The sequence below is a fragment of the Gossypium arboreum genome, chromosome 8, assembly GCF_025698485.1.
Source record: "Gossypium arboreum isolate Shixiya-1 chromosome 8, ASM2569848v2, whole genome shotgun sequence".
Lineage (NCBI taxonomy): Eukaryota > Viridiplantae > Streptophyta > Magnoliopsida > Malvales > Malvaceae > Gossypium > Gossypium arboreum.
Genome location: NC_069077.1, coordinates 43,490,536 through 43,517,326, shown reverse-complemented (window position 1 = coordinate 43,517,326; position 26,791 = coordinate 43,490,536). Strand labels below are relative to the sequence as shown.

The 26,791-nt window shown below is 36.0% G+C and overlaps 2 protein-coding genes across 2 annotated transcripts in view; both read right to left on the bottom strand.

The window, feature by feature from the left end:
- Positions 1–6,685: 6,685 nt before the first annotated feature.
- On the bottom strand, positions 6,686–8,610 carry LOC108468515 (uncharacterized). Its single transcript, XM_017769393.2, has 6 exons — positions 8,407–8,610; positions 8,082–8,300; positions 7,831–7,923; positions 7,624–7,731; positions 7,037–7,523; positions 6,686–6,744 (listed from the first exon to the last, which is right to left on the bottom strand). Exons 1-6 carry the CDS (start codon positions 8,608–8,610, stop codon positions 6,686–6,688), a joined length of 1,170 nt encoding a protein of 389 aa, XP_017624882.2.
- A 4,062-nt stretch (positions 8,611–12,672) lies between these two features.
- LOC128296602 (uncharacterized) overlaps positions 12,673–26,791 on the bottom strand; it is a 79,374-nt gene continuing 65,255 nt past the window's right edge. Inside the window, exons 3-4 of the mRNA XM_053032034.1 lie at positions 13,083–15,236; positions 12,673–12,970 (exon numbers count right to left, since the gene is read on the bottom strand). Coding sequence (XP_052887994.1) covers positions 12,673–12,970; positions 13,083–15,236 — 2,452 coding nt within the window. The remainder of the gene's footprint in view (positions 12,971–13,082; positions 15,237–26,791) is intronic.

The following is a 26,791-nucleotide window of genomic DNA, read 5'->3' as shown; positions in this document are numbered from 1 at the left end:
CATAAATGCCTTCGGGACTTAACCCGGTTATAATAACCCGCACGAATGCCTTCGCATATATATATCATAACCCATTAGCATTACTAGCAAACAAGTTCAACATGCTTATCAACCCTTACTCTTATGGCTCAATAGCTACATACACGTAATACGATTTCATTTCGCTATTCCACATGAATTCTTTAACCATTCGGCTCCAAGTCATGTAAAATAAAAATCATTTGTTTCACTATGTAATTTATATAGAACCATAAGATCACAATTTATCTACTATGCTTTTATATGATACCTATAAAATCATAAGCTAAGTTCTGTTACTCAAAGACTTACCTCGGTATATTCGAACGGTTGTAGATTGGTTACTCTATTGCTTTCTCTTTTCACCTATCCAACTTCGATCCTCCTTGCTCTTTAGCTTAATAAATGTAAATAAATTTGTTTAATATCTTAACTAATATTATTTACTTATTATTCACATTCAGCAGTCACATAACTTCAAAGTATAATATGTTTTATATAATATGCCAAGACTAAATTTTTATGCTTATTATACCGATATCTATTTCACATGAACAAGCAAAAATTCACATAACTTACCATGCTTCCATATACACGAATTTAACTATATATATATATATATAGTATGCCATTTACTTATAACCCCATTATGCTGAATATTCATTTAATATTTTGTTCACATACTCATACATAGACGATTTGAAAATTTCCCTTTGACCAATATACATTCGGCAATGATCATAACAACTTAGCAAGTCTTAGAATCCTTCTTTAACATTTTGACTTCATCTTGTTATCCCCCCCCCAAAGACCGAATGCACACATATAAAAAATATAATGCCGAATGTCATTAACCAATAGTCACACTCACTACTTATGTACAAAAATTTATCCACCCTAGCCTATAGTTCATTCGGCCATTCATCACTCAACCAAACAAAATTTCATAGCAAACTCCTATGACCAAGCACACACATATACTTACATCCCAATACTCATAATATTCAAAATCACATTTTAAATAAATTATCTTAAACAATGCCGAATCCTTAAGTGATTAAACATCAAATTTTCTCAATTCCAAACATATAAACAACATTTATTCATGACATCAAGCATCTTTATTTCGGCTATTACTAGTATAAGCATTAACCATTCATATTTTTTTAGAAAGACCAATTTCTTTCCTCAACACATTCATCATCAAAATTCAAATAAAACAATCAAAATTCCTTCCTTTATAACCATAGCCGAATGCTTCATTCACCCATCATTATTGAAAATTTTAGCATGGGCTAAGCAAGAACCATGATAATTTACCTAAAATAAGTAAACATTTCACAAATTTAACACAATATACTAACCTCCCTAAGGATTCAAGTGACCGAAATTCTTCCCCTCCTTTCTTTCTTCTATTCGGCCAAGTTGAACAAAGAGAGAACTTTGTTTTCATCACCAAATTTCTTTATTTTTATTTAAAGTATAAAACCATTTAACTAAAATTAATACATTTTTTAATATAAATTCATCATCATGGCCGGCCACTACTAGCAAAAGGGGATATTTGACATACAAGTCCAAGCATTTTTATAACATGCATTAATAAGTCACTTCAACATTTGCCTAACACATTTCTAAATTTTCTCACATAAGTCCTATTTAATAATTTCACATACAAATGATAAAATTAAAGTATGAAACTTTCACACATGCCTTTTCACATACAATAAACACAAAATTTAATGGTTAATTATTTTTACGACTCGGTTTTGTGGTCCCGAAACCACTTTCCGACTAAGGTCAAATTAGGGCTGTCACATAAAGTTAATTTCACATTTAACTATTATGTATTTTGTATTTATGTCTTTTATATTTTGCATGAATAGAGAAATTGTGACAAATAAATATTAGCTCATTGATTGTCTAAAGTTTAAACTGAAGATAAGTAGCATTGTAAAGAACTTTTACATTGCGAGAAAGACAACTTACTTCAGCAGATAATCTAAATAGTTTGTAATCCCGTAAAAAGATCAAAGTGAGCATTTGATTCAAATATTGAGGAGGATTATTATGTCATCTACAATTCCAATTAGAGAGATGGCTAGTCTTGGCTATCGGAGCAGTTAACTCCACGAGTAGAGACATAGATGTATTTATTGGTAGAATGATACATTAGATAGGACCCAAGATGAATTAATTTTTAATCCTTTTGTGAATTAGTTCACTTGTGATGTTCATAGTGTGATTTAAATAAATCCTGAGTTAGCCAGTGACCATGCGTATGCAACTCATGTGCTTTGATATAAATGGAGGCTTATGATCTAAAGATGATCGAGCCCATAGTCGGTATGTTAAGTACATGACTTGTTTATGGCATGGCTTTACTAGCAATAGTAGAATTAATAGCTCAATTAAAGAGGTAATGATATCCTCTCATTGGCATTGTGTGGATTGATAACTATGGAACGTAGCTAGAGTTGCTTATTCTCGAATGAGCAATTTATCACAGCCATTGTTGACAATGATCATATTAATCATTTAAAAGACACAATGTTGACAATGAGATAAAAATAAGATTGCATTGAGTGAATGGATATAACTTAAAGGAATCAAGGATATCATATGAGGGTAACACACACATGACGAGGTCATTGGACAAAGCAGTTGGATGAATTGCTTTTATAAAGAGTATACAATAAGGAGTTTTCAATCATGGTACTTTTTTTGGATTAACTCCATGATGAAGTAATTGTGAAATATTGGAACAATGTTTCTAGACATAATTGCAATCAGTAGAGCCTAATTGTATATGTCTGATTGGTCATTCCGCTAGCTCAACAAAAGCTTGATTGGACTGCATTTGAATCAAGTAGAAAATTCTACGACTTTTGGAATAATTTAAGTGAGTCAATTTATTCTATGTGGAATTAAATTAGATGGTCGTAAGAATTGTTCAACTAGAAAATTTGATTAAAGAATTTTCTTGAAAATTTAATTTGGAAAATCTAAGTGATATTTGAAAAAATTAATTTTAATTAAGTAAAATTAAATTAATCAAATCAATTAAAATTATTATGATATTTTTGGAAGTTAATTTTCAAGTTAGACAATTAGCTCAATGAGTAATTGAACTTGAAAATTGGACCTAAGATTGTAAATTGGGCCCAGGAACCCAAAATTGAGAGTAAGACCCAAAACCGAACCGACTCGGAATGTCTTAAAGGCGTTGCACTTGCATCACTAAACATGGCGATTGCCGATCGGGATGGCGGCCTCCCGATGGCCAAATGACGGTTAGTCTTCGGTGGTTGAATAGTGGTTTGATTTCAGATTAACTATTCTAAAAATAATATTATTTTAATTGTTTAATATTAAATTTCGTTTAATACTTATTTTAATAGTATTTTATTAATTTAACATTAAAGAGATTATCTTAATATTAAATTAAATTTAAGCATTATATTATTTTTAATAAGATTTAATGTTAAATTAATCTAATATTTATCATAAATATTAGATTAATTTAATATTAAAGTGACTAGGTTTAATCATAGTTGAACTATCTAAACTCTTCTTATATAAAGAGAGCATTGGGTCATTATTTACCCACACTTGAATTCAAGAGAAAGTTGTAAAGAGATATTTTTCTGATTTACAACTTGACCTAAAAGTTTAGAGAAATTGCAAAATTATCTCACTGGTAATTTTTGTGAAAAATTTTTTGATTCTAAGCGAGCCCACACTTGGCAGACGTGAGCTTGAGAATAGCGGAAAAGTTTATTCGATCAAAGCGCTCATCCCAGATGAATCAAAATGGTAAAATTTTGATTAAGTGTTTATTACTTTAGATATCACAACTAAGATCTTGTTTTGGAAAAAAATTTAAAACTCTGGTTTTTCCCTCCAAACTCATTTTTCCAACAATCTATTCACTGTAGTTGTTCAAGTCTAGCTATCTCTCATTTGTTTTTTGCAGATGACCATATGATTTTTGGGAAAGCAAACGAGAACCAAGCTAGGTTGCTAAGTGAAATTCTAAAAGATTTTTGTAATTTCTCTGACCATTAGGTAAATGCGAGGAAATCCAATATTTTCTTCTCTAAAGGAGTTAATGAAGAGGTCAAGAGACACCTTAATGATATTTTAGGTTTCAATAGGGTGCAAAATCTTTTTTTGTATCTAGGTATTCCCCTACTTCATGAGAAAGTGACTAGTAGTACTCTGAGGTTTATTGTCGATCGTGTTTGTAACAAATTGCAAAGTTGGGAAGCTAGAAAATTATCCTTAGTTAGCAGAGCCACCTTGGACAAGTTAGTGTTACTAAAGATACCAAGCTACTTCATACAATCAATGATGATCTCTAAAGGACTTTGTGAGGAGATTGAGCAATCAGTTAGACAGTTCATTTGGGGATCATCGAGAGAGGAAAGGAAGATGATGCTTGTTAGTTGGGAGTCTATTTGTTAGCTAAGATCCCGTGAAGGCCTTGGATTTAAGCATCTAGAATATCGGAATATGTCTTTCTTGATGAAGCTTGGTTTCAATTTAGTATCCAACTCAAATGCTTTATAGGTTCGGGTGCTCAAAACGAAGTATAGAGTTCCTAATGGTTTGTCTAAATCCTTAACAAGCGGTCGCTGCTCTTTTCCTTTGGAGAAGTCTCTCTAAGGTTTGGCAACTTGTTAGAGAGAATCTTTTATGGTCTGTCAAGGATGGCTATTTGATCAATTGTTGGTGTGATCCTTGGATTCTGAATTATGGCCCTCTGGTAAACTATATCCCCTCATATTCGATTTTGGAGAAGGAAAATTTACTTTGTGATATGGTAACAAAGGATAGGGTTTGGAATATTGATTTATTTTTTTATGGGTGTCGGAGGATGTGATTAGGCGAATTATGGGTATTCCTCCACCTTCGCCGGAAGCTGGACCACTAGATAGGATCATTTGGGCCGGATCCTTAAATGGATCCTTTTCAATCAAGAACGCATACTGGAAAATTTGAGAAGGATCATGGAACGTGAAGAATGTCATTTGGAAACTTTCTTGGAAATTTCAAGATCCTCAGAGGGTGAGATATTTTTTTTGCTCATTCTCAAACAACGTCTTCTTACTAATTCAGAGCGTGCGAAAAGAGGGATTGGGTTGAATAGTTCTTGTGACCTACGCGGTAATAAATATGAAGATATTTTACACACCATTCGTGATTATCTTGCAACTAAAGATACTTGGTCAAGGATTGTACTAGCAGTCAAGCTTAATTCATTCTTCTCAGGAGATTTGCACAAGTGGGTTACATCCACTACAACAAAACAACCTTACCGCGACACTTTTTTTAACCTAAGACGACGCAAAAAAGGTTGGCATAGGCTTCGCGACGCTTCTCCCGACGCTTCCAAAAAAGGTTGTCTATAGTACAGTTGGCGTAGGCTCGGCGACGCTTTTGAAAAAGCATTGCCATAAGTCAACATAAGCCGACCTTTATTGAAGGGTTGCGAAAGGCTTAGTCAATGCCAACCTTTAAAAAAGGTTGCGATAGACCTAGTCAAGGCCAACCTTTGAAAAAGGTTGTGATAGACCTATCTAAGGCAACCTTAAAAAGGTTGGGATAGACCAGTCTAAGATAACCTTTAAAAAAAGTTGGGATAGACCATATCTAAGGAAACATTTAAAAAAAGTTGCGATAAACCTTGTCTAAGGCAACCTTTAAAAAAGATTAGGATAGAATCGTCTAAAACAACCTTAAATAGGTTGGTGTAGACCTTGTCTAGGGCAACCTTTAAAAAAGGTTGGGATAGACCTTATCTAAGGGAACCTTTTAAAAATATTGGGATAGACCTTGTCTAAGGAAACATTTAAAAAAGGTTGGGATAGATCTTGTTTAAGGCAACCTTAAAAAAGGGTTGGGATAGACTTGTTTAAGGCAACCTTAAAAAAAGGTTACGATAGAATTGTCTAAAGCAACCTTAAAAAGGTTGGGATAGATTCATCTAAGGTAACCTCCAAAAGGTTGGAATAGATCTTGTCTAAAGCAACTTTTAGAAAAGGTTGGGATTGACCTATCTAAGACAACGTTAAAAATGTTGGGATAGACCCATTTACAACAACCTTAAAAAAGTTGAGATAGACCTTTTCCAAGACAACTTAAAAAAAGTTGGGATAAACCCGTTTAAGGCAACCTTAAAAAAGTTAGGATAAACCCGTCTAAGGCAAACTTAAAAAGGTCGAGATAGATATTTGTCTCATGTCCAATGTTTTTTTTACGACATTTTCCCCTATTTTTAAGAGCCTAATATGAGCAAATTTGTATGTATTGGGTTTGGAAAAGTTTGAGACAATATTAATTGTACAATTAGTTAACATAAAATGATCATATAAATACAAAATTATCATTGAATAATACAGTTAGTAATTTATATACAAAATCCTAATAGAAGTAGTCAACAAGTTGCGAACATGTTGTCAACCTATTCCACATGACATCAAAAAATTATACAAAATCCTAATAAAAGCAGTCAACATGTTGTCGTCAACTTGATTCCCATGATATCAAAAAATTATACAAAATCCTAATAGAAGCAGTTTCCCATGACACCAAAAAATTATGGGACAATTGCATTCATCAACCACTATAACATAAATATATAATACATAATATGCAGTAAGCCTTATTCATCATCATCTAAACTGAAGGTTTTATCATCAAGTCCGCTACTCTGAAATTCAACTGCAAAAATAGCAATGTACATTTTCTATTTATACAAGTTAGATGACAAACAACATGAACACATGGGAAGAATATTTTAATATTAACCAAAGAACCATAAATTGAAGTTAAATAAAGAATTTTCATCAGTATATCCACTAATTATTAGTTGAGCAAGCAATGAAGACATCAAATAAAAATGTAGCATTCAGTTATAACAATCAATGTCTATTAAACCATTAACAAACCTATTGACAATCTAGTTATAAAATAGTCACCTTACTATGCTTACTATGAAAAATCTTGTACTTACTTGACATTCCCTTTGCCATACACTCATTTATGAGAGTCTTATACTTTTTCTCACGAGCATCCATCATTTCCATGAACTTTGCCTCTCGAATTTCAGTTAATTTCATAAATCTTTCTTCTGCTTCAGCTATCAAACGAGTTTCTCGCTCCGCAGCCTCCTTACGAAATCGAGATTCTGCTTCCTCGAGTAGAGTTTTCTCTCGAACTGCTTGTTCGGCTTGAATTGTCTGTATTTGCTCGACATGTTTATCACTCATCTCTTCAATCAATGTACTGATAGCCGGTGTAGATTGGCTTCCTCGGGTGACTGACCTATAGCCAAACAACCTGGATTTGGTCATCCCACGTCCATATCCCAACATTTTTCCATTCTTGTCAGGGCCGAACACTTGTGTATAGATCTCGTTTTCTAATACAATATTATCTTGAGGCGCGAAAGAACTCTCAGATGTTGGCATAGAGTCTTTAACCATCTTGCATGCTTCATCCTACAGTTCTCTTCAATTAGAAAAATCTATTTTGAAAAAAAAAGTAAAATAGATGTCAAAATAAATATAAATAAATAAATAATACCCATTTGTTTCTTACATAAACTTGTTCTGATGCCTCACTGTTCAATTTGTCACTTCCATCTTTCCGCAAATGTTGAAATCTAAACTGCTCCAAACGCGAGGGTTCACGGCCTTCCTTCTCAGCCTATTATAGAACAAAACAATAGTTGTTAACAATATTCACCAATGAGTGCAGAATAATTAATATAAGTTACGTATTGATTAATATGTACGTAATACTTACAAATTGTGCATTGAGGGTCGCATATCCTATATTACCAGCAGTGTGTGCGTAACGCACCTTTGTTCGGGATTCTTTCGCCTTTTCTGATTGTGCCTATTGTTTTAATTAATGAGAAAAAAATATGAGAGTAATAGGAAAGCTAAGTTTATTATGCCTCATTCAAAAATCAAGCATTTATGCACCCCCTACTTTGATCATACCGTAAGTGGAAGCAGGAAAAATGAGACATTTAGTCTAATAAAAGTGCATACCGCAGCTTGCGGTGTTCCCCATCGCTCCACTAGCCACTTCCATTGATCATCATGCACACCAGGAGGATTGTTTTCGTATATTTCTTCAATCGGTCGACCTTCTTGGACCATCTCTTTGTAGTATCTAGTTTTCAAAGTCGATTTAAACTCCTTCCGAAGTTTTCCAACATGTGAGAGGATGTCAGAGTCCTCCACCTTACCTTGGAGATCAAACTTTTCCTACACATATAACAAAATAATGTAACAAGTACTCATTACATACAATTTAAAACAATGAATAATTATTGCAATACATTAAATTAGAAAACGATTATGTACTACATACATGAACGATTCTCAATATGTTTTCCAACACATATTTAGAAAGATGTTTCCAATGTTTTGTATTCAAAGGACAGATAGAACCAGTCCTTACAATTGTACCGAGAAATTCAGCCAATTTGGACGCTTCCTTCCCAATAGGCTGGCCGTATTGGTTGGCATCTACTACTATACGAGTTCCGGGTTGAAGATTCCATATATCTTTCATGTTTGTAGGCCCTCACTTTCTCTTAGTACCTTTAGTAGCCTCTGTCAAAAGTAACAATTATATTTCAATAGTTGAAATAACAAGATTCTTTTTAAGGCAACTTAATTTTGAAATCTTGCTGAAATTTTTAATCAGAAAACTGAATTTTTTTTAAACAATAACAAAAATTCTTTCTGTTTGTTCAAATAACAAAAATTTTCATAGCTAAATAAAAGTGAACTCTAATTAATAAAAAATTCGAGTTAAATTTTAATTTTAAGATTTATTGTTTGATTTAATAAAAGAGTTAACTTTTATAATGCGAACTCTATGTTGGCCGTTTGATAAAAAACTAAAAAGGCAATAAAAGGTAACCTTTGAGGATGCCATATAAAAAAATTGGAAAATCTGTAATTAAACTTCTACAAGCTCAATCGGTTACCACTTTAAAGAGGATAGAGAAAACTCACCCAAACTCTATGTTTAATGCAATTTTTTTTTTATATTTGAAAAATGTTTAAAGCATACTCTGTTTTGATTTCTCTCAATTTATCAACTATTTGAGATAAAATCTTTTATTTTTTTAAAACAAACTTCTCAAGTTATCAACTATTTGAGATAAAATCTCTTTTATTTCTCTCAAGTCAATCAATTGTTAAACAGTCAAACACCAGACAATCAAAACCAGCCCTATTCCAACTGAGATGAAATAAAAACCCATCATATTTAACAAAGCAAAGAAATAGTCCAGCCGGAGTTAAAAACTAATAAATCTTTCCATTACAATATTTGCATTATATTTTTTCATTGCAAAGAAATGCAAAACATGCTTAAACACCTGCAAAGTAGAATTAAACCATTACAATGCAGAAATGAACGAAAAACCAAAATAACTTGAACAAACTCCATCTATTAGACTAAATTCACGTATAACAATTATGCATAACAATACTCTATAATAATTTGGCATAAACTGCATATTTCCAATTACATGATGAATTTTAGATTCCAACCAAATATTTGCATTTGATTTTGACTTAGGAGCAGCCTATTTAAAACCAGTTACCTAAAATCTAGGGTCCAATATGTTGAGATATAGCCCCCATTGATAACCCTTTAACCAATATTATTCTACAGTGAAAAAATCCCCAAAATAGGCTGCAATATTCCTTAGAAGCATTTTATCAAACATCTTATGAGCATTGTCTAGAAAAAAAACACAACTAAGCCGGCAGGAAGCTATATAATCTAAAATTCCTCCTTCCAGTATCAGCTCTCACGACAAGTTTACAATCACGAGAGAAAAAAAAATATTAAATTCAAGAAGAAGATCAAAAGAGCTTACGATCTGAAATTCATAACTGAGATGAAAGTGATGGAAAGATGGAGACATGACTTTGGTGATAAAGTGGGCAATAAGGTTACAAATCAAAAATAGGTTTCCGGGTTTATTGGTCTAGAGCTTCATCAAGGCAGTAATTATCTTTCCAGCTAGTAGAAAAGTCTGGGAGTCCTATTTCATTTAGAAGTTGAAGTTTTTTTTTCCTAAATGGCATGGACAAGAGGAGAAAGCGTAAGTTTTATTGAATCTTTCTTGTATTTTCATAGATTTTTCAGCTTCTTTGATTGGAGAGTATACAATTTTCTATTGCAATTTTCACTAAAAACTAATAAGTGGGAAAGAAATGGAGGTACCAGCCGGAGTTGCAGGTACTTCTTCTACTGATTGAGTTGGAGTTTCATCTCCTGTGCTTTGACTATCTGTAGCAGCACCTCCCAAGGTGTTCGAACCTGTTGAAGAACCCCTCGAAGAGAATCGTACACCTTTTAATGTTCGCGTTCTCCCAATCATTTTCCTAGAAAACAAAGTAGTAATGGTTAACGATGAAGCGCCCAGTAGAGCACCGAAAAAGTCATGGGTTTTGAGGAGGAGGAAAAACCGGGAAAAATATGAATTTTCAACCTTGTTGCGGGAAACTTGAAACCGACTGTAAAATTGGAGCAAAGTTTGCTTCTTTATTTACTTACCTTTTATTTTAGCTTTTAGGGTTTGACCGACTGTAAATATGTCCATTCCATTGGCTTTTATGTATTTTTCAAAATAATCACTGGATTTTATTAAAAGCAGGGCCAAAACAAACCCAATAAACCAAAAAACAAGCAAAATAAACAAAAAGACCAAATCAAGCCTAAAAAAAAAAACAAACAGTATAAGCAAATATCCAGCAAAACGACAAAGGGGAAGCAAATATTTGAATATTTGCATAAATTTATATTCTATTCAATTTTCAAAATAATAACCTAAAAAATTGATTTTTATAAATAAATTAAAATTAACAAATAACACATCAAACCTAAAAAAATAATATATTACGAGCTTTTGTAAAACATGTGATTCCAAATATACCTGGATAATTAACTACACATCATTGATATCTAATCCTGCTGCCGCCACATTGGTAGCCACTAATGTCATGAAATTGCCTGACCGAAACCCATTTAAGGTGACGTGCAAGCATATATAATTGAGATTGGTAAAACAACAGAATTCATTTTGCTTTAAGGAAAGCATGAAAAATGATATATTCTACATAACACTTCATCTTCTCTTTATCAACAAGATCAACAGTCTTCTTACTTGTTCTAAGAAATCTTGCTGCAATCTGACAATGAAAAAGAATAAAATTCATGATAAAAAATGAAGAGGAAGAAATCCAAGATAACATTTTTATTTCGGATAATAAAATACTACAACACATGAACAGTTAAGAAACATACACCCTTTACCCAGTCTGGCAAGGTGGCACTAAAAAGAAGTGTTTGAACCTTACTTGCATCATTTACCTTGCCTAGAAAATTAAATCATTACCATAAGTAAATCACAGTACAGTGATACGCACTGGGATAAGTGGTATCAATAATTGAAATAAAGGTACAAGCCTGTGAAAAAATTAAAACATCATTCACTCAAACGCACTGGGATAAGTGGTACCAATAATTGGAATAATTGGAATGAAGCCAATAACTTGAATAAGACTATATTCTTAGCTTCCAACAGTATATAATTTCATAATTTCTATAACCCAAAATTTCTTCAAATATAAAAATGAATTAACTTAGATATTAATATAATATGAATGACATATTCATCTAAGTGCTCTATTTCTTTTGGGCAATTCATTCTGCTATACTGCATTAAAAATGTCAATTACACTAAATATTTGCACTTCAAAACATTATTCTTGTTGAAATTAAAACTAAAATTATTAAGCTACAATATGATGATCACACTACGGATATTCATCATCTTCTACAGGGGTTTCAACGCTTAGATTGAACAAATCTCTTGGCTTTATTCTGATAACATGGAGCCATCCTTCACTCTTGCCATCCTCGACATAAAATACTTGTTTCGCTTGAGAAGCCAGTATGTATGGATCGTCTGAATCACGATTCCCTGTATGGATAAGCTCAGAAAATTTCACCATAATAAAACCATTTGCATCCTTCTTCATACTCCTAGGAGATTTAATATTCACCCAATCACATCTAAGCAATTGCCATAATAGTTTCTCCCGTCAGCAAAAACCATCACACCACTATTTTGAGTTTTACGATGTTGCTCAAGTTTTTTAGTATGGACCTTAAAACCATTAATTATAAGCCCATCATATGTGGAAACCACCTTATGCGGTCCTCGAGCAAGAGCAATTACATCAGCATCAACTTGTTCAACTTCCATCTTTGGAATCTAACCATATAGTAGAAAATCAATTAGCTCTTATTCTATGAACAAATTACTACAATGTTCCCTCATTACATAAATAATATGATAAATTATTTTAATAGTGACAATTTACCTGTTTCGCAAGCCATCTTGGGAACTTTTCAACCAACCATTTGTCCTCGGTCGTTTACTAATTTGAATGCCACCATAAACATTTCGCTCAGACTCCAAAATTCCTATAATATATTCAGATTTTATGTAAAATGTTGTCAAAATGTATACAAATTAAGAAATATTACTTTATTTGTCTATTGGTTAATAAAAAGAATCGAATGAAAAGATTTTCATCAAGAAACTCACTGACGGTATGGTGATAACTTATCGCTATGCAATAAAACATAGTAGTTTGCTTGTGCAAGAGATCGCATGTTCAATATCTTCGTGTTAATGGTGCCAATTGGACGTCCTCCAGAAGAGAAAATGTACCATTTTTGAATATTCCCATCATTCCTCGGAGGACGGGAAAATATAGTCTCCACATCAAAAAAATAACGGGAGCAAAATGTAAGACATTCTGAAACTATGTACCTTTCAGCAATGGAACCTTCGGGATAAGCTCTATTTTGCACCGAAGCTTTCAATCCCATAAGATACCTACATCACATACATTTATTTTTACATACTTATTATATTCTAAATTAAAATAATAAAAATAAAATATTGTGAAATATTATTGATATATTTCATATAACTTTCGATCGGGTACATCCACCTATATTGAATAGGTCCACCAAGCTTAGCCTCCATCGGCAAATGAATAATCAAATGAATCATGATTGTGAAGAAACTTGGAGGAAATATTTTCTCCATTTCACAAAGTGTTAACATGACTTGTATTTGAAGTTGATCAACTTCTTGTGGATCAAGACTTTTTGCACATAATCTCTTGAAGAAATCTGATAGGTTTGTAATAACACCTAGCACCTTCTTTTCTACAACTCCTCTTAAGCATATAGGAAGCAAATCTTGCATGAGAATGTGACAATCATGACTTTTAAGGTTGCTCAACTTGTTCTCTTTCAAATTTACGCATCGAGATATGTTTGATGCATAACCATCGAGTACCTTCAAGTTCTTTATAATGGAAAGAAAAATATCTCTTTCCCTTGATGCAAGAGTGTAACATGCTTGCGGTAGGTACTCTTTCCCATTTCTCATTTTTGGATGAAGATAACTTCGGATGCCCATATCTTGTAGGTCCTTGCGTGCCTTGATATTATCTTTACCACCGCGTGAGAGATTAAGAAGGGTGCCAATGACATTGTCACATACATTCTTCTCGATGTGCATGACATCTAAGTTATGTCGAAGTAGATTGTAACGCCAATAAGGTAAGTCGAAAAATATACTCCTCTTCTTCCATAAAGTCTCGTCTTGATTTATGAGATTTGCTTCCTCTCCCTCTGCCACCAATTCTTCAAAGTTGTTAAACAAATCACACCCCTCGTCTACATCAAGTTCTACTGACCCTTCATCTAGTTCTTCTCTATCCCTCTTTCGAGCTTTTCTATAAATGAAATTGACACCTTCAACTTCTCTTAAGATATCTTCCCCGGACCGTGGTATAGGAGCTACACCATACTCTATAGTGCCATCAAATTCACGACTCTGTTTTCGAAATGGGTGTTCAGCTGATAACCATCGACGATGACCCATATAACAGAACTTCCTACCATATCGTAGCCATAGAGATTTAGTTTTTTTAGCACATACTGGGCAAGCAACCCGACCTTTTGTACTCCACCCTAAAAGATTAGCGTAAGCTGGGAAATCATTGATTGTCCAAGGAATACAAGCCCATAAAGTGAAAGATTTAGAAGCTGATGAATCAAAAGCATCAACTCCTGTCCACAATTGCTTCAACTCTTTAATTAAAGGCTGCATGTAGACATCAATGTCGTTGCTAGGTCCTTTTTCACCAGGGATAACCATTGAGAGTATCATTGATGATTGTTTCATGCATGCCCAAGGTTCCAAATTATAAGGAATAAGAAGTACGGGCCATGTACTGTGACTTGTACTCATTGTTCGGAATGGATTGAATCCATCGCTAGCCAAACCTAGCCTAACATTGCGAGGATCAGATGCAAAATCAGGAAACCTCTTATCAAACGCATCCCAGGCAGAACCATCGGCTGGATGTCTCAAGATACCATCTTTGGTCCGTCCTTCTTTATACCATCTCATGGATTGTGATGTCTTGGAGGATTGAAATAATCTTTTAAGTCTAGGAATCAAAGGAAAGTACCGTAATACCTTGGCAGGCTTAGGACGGCGACAACTACCATCAACTTGTTCATCTGCATCCAACTCACTAGAAGATTGCCACCTTGAGCTTTTACAGACATCACAACTGATCTTTTTACTAGCATCGCCCCAAAATAACATACAATCATTCGGGCATGCATCAATCTTCACATACCCAAGATTTAGTGCAGAAATCTTTTTCTTCGCTTCATAGTATGTAGTCAGGATTGTGTTTCCATCTGGAAATGCCTCATTTAAAAACTCTAATAAGCATGTCAAAGATTTTGCTGACCATCCAAAAAGTGCTTTGAAGTGGTAAAGCTGAAGTAGGAATGAGACACATGAGAACTTGACACAACCGGGATAGAGCGAAATATCACAATCATCTTGAAGAGTAGCTGCTCTCTCCGTAGTCCTTTGGGCCTCATTAACATCATACTCCTGACCATTATTCTTAAACTCGCTTGAAACTCCATCAAAACTCTTATTAAGAGTTAGGATGTTGATACCTAAAGCATCCGTTATGAGATCTCTTAAATCAGCTTCATTGTCTTGTGACAACGTACAAATTGATGGAGAAGTTCTCACCGTTTGGTCGATTTGCACCGATGTTCTTTCAATGGATTCTCAATGAAAAATCCAATGCTTGTATTCTTTTATTATACCATGAAGACGAAGATGCTCACCCACAATATATGGTTTGTGCAATATCCTATTATTGCAATGATGGCAAGTGATTTTCCAATTGCAAATGATAGAAATCTTTCTACTCCAGCTAGGTGATTGGTGCTAAATCTTGGAGCATCCATCCAACTTTTATCAATCATCTGTTGAAGTAATTAATATTAAAATAGAGTATATATTAATGCCTAATCCTAAGGTTCATGTGTGAAAAGTGTGACAGCCCTAAAGTGACCCTAGTCGGAAACCGGTTTCGGGACCGCTAAACCAAGTCACTAAATTATTTGAGTATGATAGTTACTATCTAAATATGTGAATATGCATGTGTGATAATTTCTTTATTGAATTTTTGCTTAATTATAGGGGAATTTTAGTGATTAGGACTTATGTGAGAAAATTTAGAAATGTGCTAGGCAAATGTAAGGTGGCCTATTAATACATGTGGGAAAAAGGTTGTCCTTGCATGTCAAATAACCCCTTTTCCTAAGGTGAGTGGCCGGCCATGACTAGGTGATGGGCAAGGAAAACATGTCCTAGACATGTTGGCCTAGTGCATGATGTAAGGGAGAATAAAGAAATGGAAAAAAAAAAAGAAAATGATGAAAAAAAATGGGTGTGGATGCTCTTTTGCCGTGAGAAACAAAGAAAAAAAAGGGGAAGAAAATTTGTTGCTCATCCTTGGGTGCCTTGGCCGAATAGAAGAAAGGAAATTGACAAAAAAAAATATTGGTGTTCATCTTCTACCTTAGGAGCCGAAAGTTAAAGAAGAAAGGGGGATATGGCATTCGGTCATCTTAAGCTCAAAAACAAGGTTAGTAATTCTTGTTAGATTTTGGGATTTTAGCTTAACTTAAGTTATTTACTAAGTTCTTCAATTAGCCCATGCTAAAATTTTGGTTTTGGGTGGTGAATGAAGCATTTGGCCATGGTTGATAGTGAAGAAATTTGATTACCTTCTTCATGTTTGAATCAGTAATTGTGGATGGGTGAAGTATGAGTTAGTTAAATGTTCATATAGGTGGTTTGGGTGGTAGGAAAAGAAATCGGCTTGTGTGTGTATGTGTAATTGCGAATTTGAACTAGGAAGTTATTGAGTAATGTTTGTATTTTAAGTGATAGAATAGAGTGAATGCTTGGAATGTGATGTAAATGAATTATAAGTTGGATTAAAGGTCATTATATTGTCTTATCATTTAGAATGTGCTTTGTCAAAGAAATTGAGGGTTGATGTTTAAGTAATGTAAGTATAGGTATATTCGCTTGTAGTTTTATAAATGTGATATGAGTGTTAAGTCCGAATAATGTTTAAGTACGAATGTATTTGGATGGATGTGTTTATGAGTATGACTTGAGATAAAACGGTGTTAGTCATTATAAATAACCATAATTGTAGAATGTGTTAAATATATATATTCGACCTTAACATAGATATGCATATATCTATAAAGTTGTTAATGCCCAAGTAAGATGTTGGGTTGTGCATGACTAGAGAATATATGTATATATGCGTATGGTGTTTGATAGTTAACCAATAAGTCATACGTACCTCAACCTTATAATATACATGTGTTATATTAAATCGTCTATTTGAATTGGAATTAAATGAATTCAATTGTTCTTAAACAAGCTCAAGAGCTTAAAGGATCGAAGTTGGATAAGGGAAAGAAAAGTAATTGAATAGCCGTTGAAGACGTTCGACAACATCCGAGGTAAGTCATTAAGCATATATTTGGTGTTGAGGTAAATGACCATAATATATACGCAATTGTGTTTAAATGAGTTGATGTGTAAATGAAAATGTATGTGTATGGAATGATGCCATGGTTGGATGTATAAAGGCAGCAACATGCATAAGGTATTGGTCTCGGCACTAAGTGTGCGGGTATAAATGGACACGGTGACAAGATTGGCACTAAGTGTGCGGGTTTAAAATTGTACAGCACTAAGTGTGCGAATCGAAAACATATAGCACTAAGTGTGCGAGCTGAAAATTATATAGCACTAAGTGTGCGAGCTGAAAATATATAGCACTAAGTGTGCGGATTCACTATATGCTCTTGCGTTACAATTAGCATTGAGTGTGCGACATTATCGAGTTAATCCCGGACAGCGGATCGGGTAAGTACCTTGAGCTCATGACGATTAGGCAATACGTTCATGCTCGGGGTTGAGCTTGGTAAGCTTTAAATCTATGTGATGATTGCAATTGTATGATTGTGGTGTGAATGAGTTGGTGTGTAAAAATGCCTCAAATATCTTATTGTATAAAATATGAAATGTGGATGTATGACTTGGTATGAGATTGAACCGAAAGGTCCGAGGAATTATGGTATAGTTTCGATATGGATAAAGTACCTAGCCTCGTTTATTGTTTGATGTTGCGAAAATTTTATTAATGGATGGTTGATGAATGCTTATGACTTATCGAGTTATAAACTCACTCGGTGTTTTCTTGTCACCCATTTTAGGTCTCTTGGACTCGTATTGTTGCGTGCTCGGAACCGTCGTTGAAGTCATCACACCGGCTGGAAACCTTTTGGTATTGTCTTCGTAGTTGAACTAGGAGAACATTTGGCATGTATAGGCTATTATGTTTTGTTGAATTGTGGGTTGTAAACTTTCACCATGTGAAAATGGCCTATGTGGTCGCCGAGTGGGATGCTAGAACCTATAGCCACGAGTCTTAGAAATTTTAATTTTGATAAGGTGGCCATAATTTGTGTCATGTATGATGGATGATTAGTAAGGCCAAGGAAAGATTCACGAAATTGGCATAGTCTCATCGCAAAGAATCGCTATGGCAGCAGCAGTGAGATGAGATTGAAAAATCACTAAAAATAGTATAAGTAGAATTAAATAGTGAATAAATTATGAAATTGAACCTTGATGAATCTATTTTATATGGACAAAACGAAACGACCATATGAGCAGATATCTTGAGAGATATTAAAGTTCTCGTGAGACAGGGCGAAACGGTTTCGGGTCCCCTGTCTTGACTTTGAAAATTTACCATAAATTATCCGAAGGAATTAGAAGTAGTGCCTTATATGTGAAGATTCCCTTTGAGTCTAGTTTTATTAGAAACAAATGAGCATTGAAGCTCATGCGAGAAGATATTCAGTCGTAATGCACGAAGGTCGGTATAGTCGACCCACGTAACATGGGCGACTTTAACTAATAAACTGTATCAATTGGCCTGACCAAAAATTCTAGAAATAAATCCATGGATAGACATATGAGTCTAAATTCAGGAAAATTTACGGAATCGGTTTCGAGTTTTGAAACTCGAGATATGATTTTTAAGGCGACAGTGATGCAGTTAGCTAGCTTTGCTGAACAAAGAATCAATATTACAAAGAGAGAAATAAGGAAGTGAGCCCAGTAACACCACGTGTTCAAATCCGTGGCGATCTCGGGTTTGGGGTGTTACATTTTATTGGTATCGAGCTATGGTTTAGTCGGTTCTAGGACTACCATAGCGCGTGTGAGTCTAGCTATACATGCCAAATGGTTAGTGCTTAATAATGTGATGACTTCGACGGTTGAAATTTTTGTTTTGATTAGCAAATGGAACCCGGGGTAGAGAGACCCTTGGCGGATGACGTTGAAAGTGTAGCGGCTGCTCCCGTGCAAGGGACACCGCCTGTTGAGCCTCAGTCATCCGCGAATAATCAAAATGAAGGGGCGAAACAAGCCTTCTTCACCATGATGAATGAGTGGGTTGCGCAATATGCCCGAACCAACCCGGTTATCCAACCATTCCCAAATTTAAATACTCCACCCCAAAGCCCGCAATGCCTCCGATTCTCGATCCTGTGAGGTGAGTAAACCACCGTGGACTTGATTAGGAAGCGGGCCGAGGAGTTCAAGGCCATAGTTACCGATGATGCCGAAAGGGCAATTTCGCTCGATAACACCATTCGGTGTTTGATGAACTATCATGCACACCGATGAATGTCTTAAGTGTGCTATATCCTTGTTGCGGGACTCACCTACTATTGGTGGAGGACTTTGATTTCCATAGTCCCCAAAGGAACAAGTTACTTGGGATTTCTTTCAAACGAATTTCGGAAGAAATATATTAGTCAACGGTTCATCGATCGAAGCGTAAGGAATTCTTGGAGCTCAAGCAAGGCCGTATGGCGATGATCTGAATCTGAACATGAGTTCGTAAGACTTAGTCGGTATGCTCGGGAGTGTGTGGCTGATGAGGTTGCTATGTGCAAAAGATTTGAAGAAGGATTGAATGAAGAGTTAAAGCTACTGGTGGGTATTTTGGAGATAAAAGAATTTGTAACACTAGTTGAATGAGCCTGCAAGGCGGAAGAACTCGGAAGGGAGAAGAAGAAGGCTGAATTTGAAGCTAGAGATTATCATAAAAGATCGACGGGCAAAGCTCCGTTCTCGGCGGTAAAGAAGTTCAGGGAGGACACAAATAAGTCGAGGGCGACTGCGGGAATTTCCATCAGGGCCCGACCATTGACGGACTCCCGAGCTACTTCGGTAGCTAGTGTGGGCAATAATCATCAAGAGAAACCTGAATGCCCCCAATGTGGAAGACGACACCTAGGTGAATGTTGGGGTAAGTCATTAATAGGGCTCATTACGGATGTGGTTCGAAGGACCACTTCATTAGAGATTGCACGGAGCTAGATGAGAGGAATAAGACGCAAAGTGCAAGATCTAGTGGAACGACGGCTGGAGGTAGGGCCCCGAGAATTTCTGGAGGTAGGGGTGGTAATCAGAGAGGAGCCTCTGATAAAGCTGTTCGATCCGAGACCCGTGCTCCTGCTAGAGCATATGCCATCCGCGCATGAGAGGAAGCATCCTCCCCTGACGTTATCACTGATACTTTTACTCTCTTTGATACTAGTGTGATTGCATTGATTAACCCCGGCTCTACTCATTCATATGTATGTGAAACCTTAGCATCCAAAGAAGACTCTACTGTTGAGTCTCTTGAGTTCGTAATCGGTGTCAAACCCTTTGGGTCAATCGTACTTGTTGAGAAAGTGTGCAAGAGATGCCCCCTAATAATTCGAGAATCTTGTTTTCCGGCCGATCTAATGCTTTTGCAGTTTGACGAATTTGATGTTATTCTTGGAATGGATTGGCTCACCGTACATGAGGCAGTGGTGAACTGCAAAAAGAAAACCATTGATCTGAGGAATGCAAATAACGAGATAGTCCGAGTTGAGTCTACGGACCTAAAGGGGTTGCCAGCTGTAATGTCATTAATGATGGCTCAGAAATATGTAAGAAAGGGGTGCGAAGCATACCTTGCATATGTACTTGAAGACAAAGAGTTAGAAAAGAAACCCGAATCTGTGCCAGTGGTTTGTGAATACCCGGATGTTTTTCCCGAAGAATTACCGGGTTTACCACCTGTTCAAGAGGTAGAGTTCGGCATCAAACTGGTACCTGGTACCACTCCAATTTCGATAGCTCCGTATCGTATGGCATTAACGAAATTAAAGGAATTGAAGGTTCAATTGCAAGAATTGACGATTTGTTTGATCAATTAAAGGGAGCCTCAGTGTTTTCAAAGATAGATTTGAGGTCGGGGTATTATCAGTTGAGGGTCCAAGAATCGGACATACCCAAAACTGCTTTTAGAACTAGGTACGGTCACTACGAATTCTTGGTGATGCCATTTGGGCTCACTAATGCCCCTGCGGTATTTATGGATTTAATGAATAGAATTTTCAGGCCATACTTGGATCGGTTTGTAGTTGTATTTATCGATGACATTTTGGTCTATTCGAGAGACGAAACTGAACATGCTGAACACCTGAGGCTAGTGTTGCAAATTTTACGAGATAAGCAGTATTACACAAAGTTCAGTAAATGTAAAATTTTGGTTGAGAGGGGTTAGCGTTTTGGGGCACGTGGTGTCCTCATCGGGTGTCCGAGTGGACCCGAACAAAATTTCAGCCATAGTCGATTGGAAACCTCCAAGGAATATTACCGAAGTTAGGAGCTTTTTGGGGCTTACCGGATACTATCGACGGTTTGTAAAGGGTTTTTCGATGATAGCTGCACCGCTGACAAAACTACTTCAAAAGATGTTAAGTTTGAGTGGTCGAACGTTTGTCAAGAAAGTTTCGATCGACTAAAATCTATTTAACCGAGGCCCCAGTGCTAGTACAACCGAGTCCGTAAAGAGTTTGTCATTTACAGTGACGCATCCTTGCTTGGGTTAGGTTGTGTGTTGATGCAAGAAGGTCGAGTTGTGGCTTACGCGTTGAGACAACTAAAGCCGCATGAGAGAAACTATCCGACCCATGACCTTGAACTAGCAGCCATAGTGTTCGCCTTGAAAATATGGCGGCATTACTTGTTTGGAGAAAGGTGTCATATTTATTCGGATCACAAGAGTCTTAAATATTTGATGACTCAAAGAGATTTAAACCTGCGACAAAGACGTTGGCTTGAGTTATTGAAAGACTATGAACTCATCATTGATTATCATCCGGGAAAGGCCAACGTGGTGGCCGATGCTTTAAGTCGTAAAGCACTGTTTGCTTTGAGAGCGATGGATGCTCACCTATCCATTTCACCCGAGGAGGTGCTAGTAGTCGAATTAGAGGCCAAACCGTTGTTCATTCATCAAATACTTGAGTCTCAGAAGGTCGACGCTGAATTGGTCACTAAGCGAGCCGAATGTGTTTCGAATGAAGAATCGGAATTTCAGATTGACGACAATGATTGCTTGACGTTCAAGGGACGATTATGTATTCCAAGGAATTCGGAACTTGTTTCGATGATTTTGAGCGAGGCTCATAGTAGTCGAATGGCAATTCACCCGGGGAGTACGAAGATGTACAACGATTTGAAACGTCAGTTTTGGTGGCATGGTATGAAACGAGACATCTCCGACTTTGTTTCGAGATGTTCAATATGTCAACAAGTGAAAGCGGAACATCAAGTGCCTTCAGGATTACTTCAGCCGATCACGATACCCGAGTGGAAATGGAATTGAGTCACAATGGACTTTGTATCCGGACTGCAAATGTCAGCGAGTAAGAAGGATGCGATTTGGGTCGTTGTAGATAGATTGACTAAGTCGGCTCACTTTGTCCCCGTACGTATGGATTTTTCAATGGACAAACTAGCCGAATTGTACGTTTCTCAGATTGTGAGATTACACGGGGTGCCTATTTCCATCGTGTTGGATAGAGATCCGAGATTTACCTCGCGATTTTGGAAGAAGTTGCAAGAAGCTTTGGGTACCAAGTTGCATTTCAGCACCGCCTTTCACCCTCAAATCGATGGTCAATCCGAGCGGATAATTCAGATACTTGAGGATATGTTGAGATGTTGCATCCTCAAGTTCAGTGGTTCATGGGAACGGTATTTGCCTTTGATTGAATTCGCTTACAACAATAGTTTTCAATCAAGTATTAAGATGGCACCTTACGAGGCTTTTTACGGTCGTAAATGCCGTACACCATTGTTTTGGACTGAGCTCGGTGAAGGCAAAATTTTCGGGGTGGATTTGATTAAAGATGCTGAACAGAAAGTGAAAATAATCCGTGAGAGTCTGAAGATAGCCTCCGATCGTCAGAAGTCGTACGCGGATCTAAAACGTAAAGACATCGAGTATCAGGTGGGAGATAAAGTGTTTCTTAAAGTTGCGCCTTGGAAAAAGATACTCAGATTTGGCCGTAAGGGCAAATTGAGTCCGAGGTTCATCGGTCCGTATGAAGTATCCGAACGAGTTGGACCAGTAGCGTACCGATTAATTTTACCCCTGAGCTTGAAAAGATCCACAACGTTTTCCATGTCTCGATGCTTCGACGGTATAGGTCCGACCGTCACGTAATCACTCCATCCGAGGTCGAGGTTCACCTAATTTGAGTTATGAAGAAGAGCCGGTTCGCATTCTGATGCGTGAAGTAAAAGAGTTGCGCAATAAGAAAATCCCATTAGTGAAGGTGTTGTGGCATAAACACGGAATGGAAGAAGCCACTTGGGAACTTGAGGACTCTATGAAAGAGCGATACCGAGCCTATTTACGGTAAGATTTTCGGGACGAAAATTTCTTAAGTGGGGAGAGTTGTGACACCCTAAAGTGACCCTAGTCGAAACCGGTTTGGGACCGCTAAACCGAGTCACTAAATTATTTGAGTATGATAGTTACTGTCTAAATATGTGACTATGCATGTGTGATAATTTCTTTATTGAATTTTTGCTTAATTATAGGGGAATTTTAGTGATTAGGACTTATGTGAGAAAATTTAGAAATGTGCTAGGCAAATGTAAGGTGGCCTATTAATACATGTGGGAAAAGGGTTGTCCTTGCATGTCAAATAACCCCTTTTCCTAAAGTGAGTGGCCGGCCATGACTAGGTGATGGGCAAGGAAAACATGTCCTAGACATGTTGGCCTAGTGCATGATGTAAGGGAGAATAAAGAAATGGAAAAAAAAAAAGAAAATGATGAAAAAAAAATGGGTGTGGATGCTCTTTTGCCGTGAGAAACAAAGAAAAAAAAAGGGAAGAAAATTTGTTGCTCATCCTTGGGTGCCTTGGCCGAATAGAAGAAAGGAAATTGAAAAAAAAAATATTGGTGTTCATCTTCTACCTTAGGAGCCTAAATGTTAAAGAAGAAAGGGGGATACGGCATTCGGTCATCTTAAGCTCAAAAACAAGGTTAGTAATTCTTGTTAGATTTTGGGATTTTAGCTTAACTTAAGTTATTTACTAAGTTCTTCAATTAGCCCATGCTAAAATTTTGGTTTTGGGTGGTGAATGAAGCATTCGGCCATGGTTGATAGTGAAGAAATTTGATTACCTTCTTCATGTTTGAATCAAGAATTGTGGATGGGTGAAGTATGAGTTAGTTAAATGTTCATATAGGTGGTTTGGGTGGTAGGAAAAGAAATCGCTTGTGTGTGTATGTGTAATTGCGAATTTGAACTAGGAAGTTATTGAGTAATGTTTGTATTTTAAGTGATAGAATAGAGTGAATGCTTGGAATGTGATGTAAATGAATTATAAGTTGGATTAAAGGCTGTTATATTGTCTTATCATTTCCGGGAATGTGCTTTGTCAAAGAAATTGAGGGTTGATGTTTAAGTAATGTAAGTATAGGTATATTCGGCTTGTAGTTTTATAAATGTGATATGAGTGTTAAGTCCGAATAATGTTTAAGTACGAATGTATTTAGATGGATGTGTTTATGAGTATGACTTGAGATAAAACGGTGTTAGTCATTATAAATAACCATAATTGTAGAATGTGTTAAATATATATATTCGACCTTAACATAGATATGCATATATCTATAAAGTTGTTAATGCCCAAGTAAGATGTTGGGTTGTGCATGACTAGAGAATATATGTATATATGCGTATGGTGTTTGATAGTTAACCAATAAGTCATACGTACCTCAACCTTATAATATACATGTGTTATATTAAATCGTCTATTTGAATTGGAATTAAATGAATTCAATTGTTCTTAAACAAGCTCAAGAGCTTAAAGGATCGAAGTTGGATAAGGGGAAAGAAAAAGTAATTGAATAGCCGTTGAAGACGTTCGACAACATCCGAGGTAAGTCATTAAGCATATATTTGGTGTTGAGGTAAATGACCATAATATATACGCAATTGTGTTTAAATGAGTTGATGTGTAAATGAAAATGTATGTGTATGGAATGATGCCATGGTTGAATGTATAAAGGCAGCAACATGCATAAGGTATTGGTCTCGGCACTAAGTGTGCGGGTATAAATGGACACGGTGACAAGATTGGCACTAAGTGTGCGGGTTTAAAAATTGTACAGCACTAAGTGTGCGAACTGAAAACATATAGCACTAAGTGTGCGAGCTGAAAATTATATAGCACTAAGTGTGCGAGCTGAAAATATATAGCACTAAGTGTGCGGATTCACTATATGCTCTTGCGTTACAATTGGCACTGAGTGTGCGACATTATCGAGTTAATCCCGGACAGCGGATCGGGTAAGTACCTTGAGCTCATGACGATTAGGCAATACGTTCATGCTCGGGGTTGAGCTTGGTAAGCTTTAAATCTATGTGATGATTGCAATTGTATGATTGTGGTGTGAATGAGTTGGTGTGTAAAAATGCCTCAAATATCTTATTGTATAAAATATGAAATGTGGATGTATGACTTGGTATGAGATTGAACCGAAAGGTCCGAGGAATTATGGTATAGTTTCGATATGGATAAAGTACCTAGCCTCGTTTATTGTTTGATGTTGCGAAAATTTTATTAATGGATGGTTGATGAATGCTTATGACTTACTGAGTTATAAACTCACTCGGTGTTTTCTTGTCACCCATTTTAGGTCTCTTGGACTCGTATTGTTGCGTGCTCAGAACCGTCGTTGAAGTCATCACACCGGCTGGAAACCTTTTGGTATTGTCTTCGTAGTTGAACTAGGAGAACATTTGGCATGTATAGGCTATTATGTTTTGTTGAATTGTGGGTTGTAAACTTTCAGCCATGTGAAAATGGCCTATGTGGTCGTCGAGTGGGATGCTAGAACCTATAGCCACGAGTCTTAGAAATTTTAATTTTGATAAGGTGGCCATAATTTTTGTCATGTATGATGGATGATTAGTAAGGCCAAGGAAAGATTCACGAAATTGGCATAGTCTACTGCAGTAACTGTTGTGGGCAGCAGCAGTGAGATGAGATTGACAAATCACTAAAAATAGTAGAAGTCGAATTAAATAGTGAATAAATTATGAAATTGAACCTTGATGAATCTATTTTTATATGGACGAAACGAAACGACCATATGAGCAGTATACTGAGAGATAATTAAGTTCTCGTGAGACAGGGCCAGAACGGTTTCTGGGTCCCCTGTCTCGACTTTGAAAATTTACCATAAATTATCCAGAAGGAATTAGAAGTCGTGCCTTATATGTGCAGATTCCCCTTTGAGTCTAGTTTCATTAGAAACAAACAGTATGAGCATTGAAGCTCTGTACAAGATGATATTCAGGTCGTAATGCCCGAAGGTCAGTGTAGTCGACCCCTGTAACATGGGCGACTTTAACTAATAAACTGTACCAATTGGCCTGACCAAAAATTCTAGAAATAAATCCATGGATAGAAATATGAGTCTAAATTCAGGAAAAATTTACGGAATCAATTTCTGAGTTTTGAAACTCGAGATATGATTTTTAAGGCGACAGTGATGCAGTTAGCTAGCCTGCCTGGAACAACAATCAATATTACAAAGAGCGAAATAAGAGAAGTGAGCCCGGTAACACCACGTGTTCAAATCCGGTGACAATCTCGGGTTTGGGGTGTTACAAAAAGAGATGAGCTTTCTGGTGAACTAACAAACAACCAAAACTACCTAATCCGAAATAAAATAACAAATTTAAATATTAAAATAAATCAAATTTATCATTATGACAATTAAATAATATTAAAATTTATGATAAATAATATCTAAATTCCTAAATAAAATAGTCCAAACTACAAAGATAGAAAAATTTAAACC